Source organism: Notamacropus eugenii, chromosome 4 (genome assembly GCF_028372415.1).
Source record: "Notamacropus eugenii isolate mMacEug1 chromosome 4, mMacEug1.pri_v2, whole genome shotgun sequence".
NCBI lineage: Eukaryota > Metazoa > Chordata > Mammalia > Diprotodontia > Macropodidae > Notamacropus > Notamacropus eugenii.
The window spans coordinates 65,986,844-65,994,024 of record NC_092875.1 but is presented as its reverse complement, the minus strand read 5'-3'; the positions used below and the strand labels follow the sequence as shown (position 1 = coordinate 65,994,024).

General features: G+C 41.9%; 1 protein-coding gene across 6 annotated transcripts in view; it reads right to left on the bottom strand.

The window, feature by feature from the left end:
• Positions 1 to 297: 297 nt before the first annotated feature.
• The window catches only part of MBD3 (methyl-CpG binding domain protein 3), a 28,894-nt gene continuing 22,010 nt past the window's right edge, over positions 298 to 7,181 (bottom strand). For all 6 annotated transcript variants that reach the window (XM_072601561.1, XM_072601563.1, XM_072601558.1 and 3 more), the window contains 4 exons: positions 6,802 to 6,892; positions 5,416 to 5,593; positions 2,918 to 3,120; positions 298 to 1,339 (listed from right to left, as the gene is read on the bottom strand). In XM_072601561.1, coding sequence (XP_072457662.1) covers positions 2,928 to 3,120; positions 5,416 to 5,593; positions 6,802 to 6,892 — 462 coding nt within the window. In that variant the 3' untranslated portion in view covers positions 298 to 1,339; positions 2,918 to 2,927. The remainder of the gene's footprint in view (positions 1,340 to 2,917; positions 3,121 to 5,415; positions 5,594 to 6,801; positions 6,893 to 7,181) is intronic.

Genomic DNA, 7,181 nt, shown 5'->3' with positions numbered 1-7,181 from the left:
ATGGCAGAGCCTACAGGTGAGACATGTGCGCCAGAAGGTATCTGGGCTGCCATTTCCCCTACCCCTAAGCAACTCATACTAGAAGAGTGAGAATCTGTGCCTACGTTATTTCTGTGTCTGAATGTCAAGCAGATGCATAGAGAGATGGGGTAAGAGTTTCAGATTCCCATATTCGACTGAGGATTCAGAACTCCATTAAGGCAGTTTGACTACATTTCATCTCTCTTCAACAAAGGCCAAAGTTCACTTCAACACATAGCAAATACAAAAAGCGAAAATGTTCAAAAAAGGATTCGATTCAGTTGATATTATGAATTTATTAAAGAAAGGTGAACTTTTTTTAAAAGGAAGGTGAGACTATCACAGCTTCATGTACTGCGTAGTCGTGCAAACAAACTAAAGGCGACACTTTCCACATCTGCTCTCCAGCAGGGGCGGAAGTCCTGGCACCAGAATCAAGTCCCTCTCTTCTTACCGATGAATCTTCTGTTTTGCTTGGACGCATTTCCCCAACCTCACTCGAGTAACCACACTGCAAATTTCATAAACCACTTCTCTCTTCTGCTACCCCTATGAGACGCGGAGGACCCCAGGAACAGGTTATGCTGGGAGCAGCTCTTTGTTGGCATCTTAGTTCCACGATTCAGAATAAAGTAAGGACCAAACGGAATCAGAGTAAACTTGAGGAAATTTAGCATGACAGGTAAATCTGATTCCTGCAGATCTTCCCAGTTTATACTAGCTTCAGTTCCAAACATTTCATAAAGGAATTCTGACATTGCATTTGGGAAAAGCAGGGTGGAAGAGTGTCACCCCCTTATTTTACTCCCTGTCCTTCCCCAAGATCAGTCTGGGCATGAAATTCAATGACCTGAATTCACACATGGAACAATCCAAAACATAAAGATGGTCTCTCAGGAGCTGGGTATTATCAAGCAGGATACTGGGGAAGGAGAAGCAGCAAAGAAGTACCTCTCTTACTTTAAAAAAAGACCCAGAAGGAAGAGAGAAAATGCTGAACCTAGGTCAAAAGTGAAAGGTACCAAAGGCCTGGGAAAATTGACCAGACTGAACTAGTGACCCCTAAATAAGGAGATTGTGTGTCTAGCATAAACTCATTTACCTCCTTCCCACCTCTGATGCGGGAAGGGAAAAGAGGGGGAAGTGTCTTTCAAAAGAGTAAATTGTTACTCTCTGATGCCCAACTCTTTTGTCTAGTGGTCAAGGGAGTTTGTTCCTAAGTATGGTGGATGCAGTTTAGTCCTTGGACACGTCTGGCTTTGGGAATGGTTGTGCTGGCCCTGCTGCTGCTTTACACGTCAATCTTGGCTGGATGTTCCTAGAAAAGAATAATACAACAGAAAATGCCTTCATTAAATTTCATTTTAGTCACAGGTTGCTACAAGTCTCCTACCTAGCACTCTGATTAAATGGTATGCTCAGAGAATCCCACTGAGCTCAGTCATACTCATCCTTTCTCTAGAAGATCCTGTCTCATTCAGGGGGCAACATCTGGGGAAAAACACTGGCCAGCTAGAGTCTTGCGCCAAGTGAAGGCAACCAGGATGGGGCAGGGACTCAGAACCATCTTGTGAAAGGACTGGATGAAAGAACTGGGAATACTGAATCTGAAAAAAGAAGAGTTAGGGTGCATGTGCATCATGCCTATCTTCCAATGTGATAATGGCTGTTATGGGGAAAAGGGGAAAGACCTATTTTTATTTTATTTGGTCCTGTAGAAGACAGATCTAGGAAGTAAGAGGGAGACAAATTTTAGTTTAACACAAGAACTTTATAACAATTAGGAATTGTCCAGCACGATGCACTGCCTCAGGAGGCCATGGAGGCCCCAATACTGGAAGTTTTAAATCAGATGATCATTTATTGTGGATCAGGGAGGAGGTCAGGACTATCTGCCTTCTAAAGGCATTCCAACCCTGAAATTGAGATTCTCTACATGGAATATGCTCATTGGGTTACATCAGCTGACAAGCACCTGTGCTGTCCAACCTCTCCAACAAATTATTCTTATTAGGGATTTTTATCATATGAAAGGTTTTTAAATCCTACTGGCTGGAATATGAAACTGCTCTGCAACAAAACTGGTGAAGATCTTTCACTTTCCCAACTTTCATGATGAATCTCCTATAGTGCTTTAAGTCTGACGAAGCACTTTTTACACACATTATCTCTGCTGAGTCTCACAACACATTTCGAAGGTACTAACTTCATTTTCCAGATAAACAGCCTCAGATTAAATAATGGCTTGTCAAGTTACACAGGGAATGAACACGAAATCCAAGTCTTTCCTGACTTCAAGTCCCAAATTCTTCCCACTCCACCACACTGATCTAACAACATTTACTAATCACTTACTATATACCAAGAACAGTCCTAAGTCTCAATAAATCACACTTAAATACTTGTGTGAAAATTTAACTGACATTGTGTATTAAACTAATTATTGATGCTTGAGTCTTTTTTTCTTTTCCCAGTGCTGAACAGCCACCTCAGGTTCATTTTATTCTATTTATAATTTTTCAAAAAGCCTATGGTTATAAATGTTATACTATAGAGATACATCTATGGGAATTATCTATAAAAGGAAAGAAGAGAAAGAGAAGGGCTTACAGGCTCCCAGCTACTGCCAGGGAGTAAAATCTAGCAAAAAGAGGACTCGTCTGGGGAGGGAAGGGGAAAGGAGACTCAGTTGCTTCAACTGTAAAATAGAGATAACACACCTACTATGTAACTCACAGGGCTATTGCAAGTAATGTGCTTTGTAAATTTTAAGGATAAAACACAGACACTCAAAAACAGGCCATTCATCTCTTGGACTCAAAGACTAAATCTCCAATAAAACAAATCACAAACACTAGCTCCCTCCATGTACGGCCACCAGAGGGACTAGTCTCACCTGAACTATACTATACAGTCTCCATCTCGTGATCTTGGTCCTGTTCCTCCTCCTCCTCCTCCTCTTCCTCCTCCTCTTCTGCAGCTCCCTTCTCTCCAGGGGTATCCCCGTCCCTGGCAATCTCTTCTACATGAGCAAGCATGTCGGCCATCAGGGCTTCCTCCAGCCTCTTTCTCACCTGCTGTACGAGTTCTTCTTGTTTCCTGACTCAGAACAAAGAACACAGTCAGTTACTTCTGGTGGTCAATCAGCTATATAGCCAAACAGTGCAAATACAGGGTCAAGTACAGCCAAGTTTTCTAAACATTCAGTTACTTTCTTAAGTCCTACTTCAGACCTGACACTTGTAAATCCTATTATTTTATATGTACTTAATGACTTTTCCTTGTAAGCTATTTTCATCATTATTAGGAAACCAAGTCATTGCCACTGAGTGTGGTATTCAGCATGGGACTGAAGCACAACCCTGTGCTTCAGGGGTCCAATACTACAACCATCCACACTCCAGTGATGAGGAAGGGAAAGGTCCAAAGTGGCTTCCTCTGGTCACAGCTAGTGCAGCTAGTTCTACATACACCTCCCTATTACCTTAAGGAAAAGAATCTTGCAAATTAAACTGACATGCTATTTCTTGGAGCGCTGTCATTACAATAAGGGCCTCACACATTTGGGACAAGCAAGAAAATATCCAGAGGGAAGGCAACCACGAGCGTAACCAAGCCAGACTTAGGTCCCATGAAGACAGGTTGTTTATCCTAGGAAAGAACAAACTTGGCCAGGGATGGAGGGTGTAGAAAAATATTGGAGGGGTTATTAGAATGAGATCTCCCTGACAAGAGGCTTAAGTAGAGGCTAGACAGTCACTTGCCAAGGAGGTTGTAAAAGAGAATTGGGCATGAGGTGTGGGTTTTACCACAGAATTTCTGAAGTCCTTCCAAATCTAAGACTTTATTTTTTCAGAGTATTGATTCCTTGGGGCTGAGAGAAGAGTGTTATTCTATAATATTCCCAAGGATAAGGGTAGAAATTTTCAGAGCAAGATGCACAAAATTAATCTTTAATAAAGCAAAAATTACTGTATATATTATATATTTGAGAGACACAACTTCATATTTTTTACTAATATTATTCACATTTCATTATGGCATTCTCAAGAATGCCAAGGTTCTGCAGGATACAGTTTGGAAACCACTAACAATACTGAACCAGGAAAGGTTGTATCATGCAAAGTTAGAATATACAATTTTAGAGCTGGAAGAGATCATTTAGTCTAGTCGCCACATTTGATAAAAGGAGTGGGGCCCAAAAAGGTTGAATGGGTTGACTAATTTATCATATGAATAAGTTACTATCAGATCTTGAGCCTAGGGTCTCTCAAACTCTGACTCCAGGGCTTTCACCATTATACCAAACAAGTGCTCAGTCTCTTAAAGTAGCCCTTCAGAATACCTACCCCCACAACAGCCTCACCTCCCTGGGTCCTTACAGTAGCAGGGAAGCAGGGCAGATACTGGAGTCTGAAGGCGTAGCATCTTGGCCAAGCTCACACAACAGACACACACACACACACAGTGGCAGAGTAGATACAGGTCTTCTAAGCTCAGTATTCTAACTGAGCCCATTGCCTCTCCACATGAAAATTAGTTCTGGAGTTAAGATCTGCCCGCATACCTGTCCAGTCACTATAGGACCAAATGCCTAAGTGCCCCATTAGATTTTACCAAACTGATAAATTTCTAAGTTGAAATTTGTTTAATTTCAAGTTTGTCCTGAAGCAGCACTAAGTTGCCTTCTCTCCTACCCTTGCCAAAACTGAAGTAGGAAGTACCTTTCACAGGAACTCAGACTGTCTTAACAGTCTATTCTATACACTCCAATTCTGTTGTTCTAGTCTAGAAACACCTTGGGTGTCATAATGGTGGAAATACTGATTCATGGAAGGAGGAGTGTTAAGGCCAAAGGTCTAGGCTCCACTGCTTACTTGGGGAAAATACAATGTGTAGCTGAGACACAGTGACATGGGCGAGCCTTCATGCAGCTTACCACTCTATTAGACAAGTATGCACCAACAGTGAAACATGCTGTACCATCCCAGGCAGTACCTGAACAGATAAACCTTGGGGCCTAGGTATGCAATGCTTCATCCACTAGGTTACTCAAATGGACCTATTACTGCCAATCACACAGGAAGGCCTAACTCCAATCTCTTAAGAATCGAGGCCTAGCCTATCTCTTTACTTACTCTCCAAAGTAAAGCTGTTCTCCATGCCTAACATTTTTTTCTTTGGAGAGGTGAAAGGGGTAGCCAAATTGACTTATGTTCTTCAAGCCTCACTTTTCCCCTCTGTGAAATCTAGAGCTTGAATCTATTTTCCAAGATTCAAAATGCAGAATGATGGACCAGATTTATACTCACTAAAGGTGAGCAGTAGAATCTGTTACATGTCCATGTAGAACATCTGACTGCCCAAAGTAATTTCTAATACATTTTCCATTACCTGATATCCTCGTCAGTCACCATGAATGCTTTGCAGAGAGGTTGGGAGGTATTAAGCCACACCCCAGGGTTCTTCTCGACAGCTGCAGAGAGCTGTCCAGTGATGGGCATTGTGCTCGTGTGCAGAGCACTGGCAATGGCAGAGAGGAGAGTTTCATCTGTGCAACCTGGACCAACCCCTACAGGACAGCATTTGCCAGAAAGAAAAAAAGGCTGATGAACCAACTTGCAGGATAAATGTCATCACATAGTATTTTAAAAAAGCAAAATCCCAAGTTCCTCCAACCCCTTTTAGTACCACCAGATGGTCAAACTCCACACTGCTGCTGGGTTTTTTTTAAAGGCAACACAAGTAGTATTTCAGTCACAGAGCTACTATAACTTGACAGATACTTTAACTGGTTCTATAGGAACAGGATCAAAGAAACAGCTTTACTTGGGGGAGGGGAAAGTCTAGCCAGTAGGTGAATACAAGTAAGTAAGTTGATGCTAAGGTGAATGAATGACTGTTGCCAAGGCAGAAGGCCCAGCTGAGATCCATGTTGAGACTCTAAGCTGCCACCTTGGACCAGCTGTCCCAGGAGACTTCGGTTATGATGCATTAATGATGTTACTGAGAAACAAAGTTGGTGAGGGGAATGTTCTCTTGGGGAGTGGTCTGTCTGTCTACTTCAAATGTTACCAGACCAAATAAAGTAAAAAGTTTGGTACAGCCTTTCAGCCATGGTGAGAAAAGAAGCTGCAGATCTCCACAGCAGTGGAGTGATGGCTTACATTTAAGGTAGAATACAAAATTAAACTAACAGTATTAATCCTCCCACATTCCACATGTTCTAAGGAGTTACCAAATTCCACACCGCGGAGTTCTTTATACATAGAAACCTTTCTATATTCTTTCCTATATGCAAGAATTCTCTCTTCAAATCACTACCTTTCTAAGGAGAGAGAAAGTTAAATTTGCTAAACTAAAAGTCAGCCTAGCTTCTTAAGCATTCTTGCTAGTGTCTTCAGCCACTATACAAAGCTCAATTCAGAGTTAAAAACTAACCCACAGGTATAAACAAAGACTAGCAGTGAGGCACCGCGGAAAGAGTACCAGACACAAAGGTCAGAAGACCTAGGCTCTAAGCTTGCTTCTGCCAGTATCTACTGTGCAATCTGAGGCCAAGTCTCCCTGATGCTCTTTCAAAGGCCCTCCTGGTTCTGATACTGGATTCTAAATGCCCTCCCAGCTCTGACCTTCTGTGTTCTATGCGCTCTCCCTAGTAAAGTTGTTCTCTATGACTAACGGTCAATCCAGGAGACATGCAATTTGAAGGCTCCAAAGCTAGAGAAAAGACTGTTCTTGAAATTTACAGCCAAGTCCAAAAGAAAAGTTACCAATTACCCTGCAGGCCTTTAGGAAGATCCATTGTTTTCACAAGCTCTTCTGCGATGTCAAAGGCATTCAATCCACTTAGCTTCTTTTCCCAAAAAAGCTATCAAAGAAAACATTTATGTTTATTTACACAGTTTTAAAAAAAAGTCAACTCAAGAGAAACCCTGATGATACGAAAAATCCAAACTCAGAGAGAAGCCAGGCAGCTAGCCTGGGCTACTAAGAGGACAGGTTGCCTGGTGGGGGAGGGGGGAGTAGAGAAGACAATGTCACCATGAGGCTCATCTGAAATAGCCCCAAGAAGGGGTTACCCCAGGCACCTCAGAAGTCAGGGCTTAAACTTTTTTTTTTTTAATTAAATTTATTTATTTAACTTTTAACATTCATTT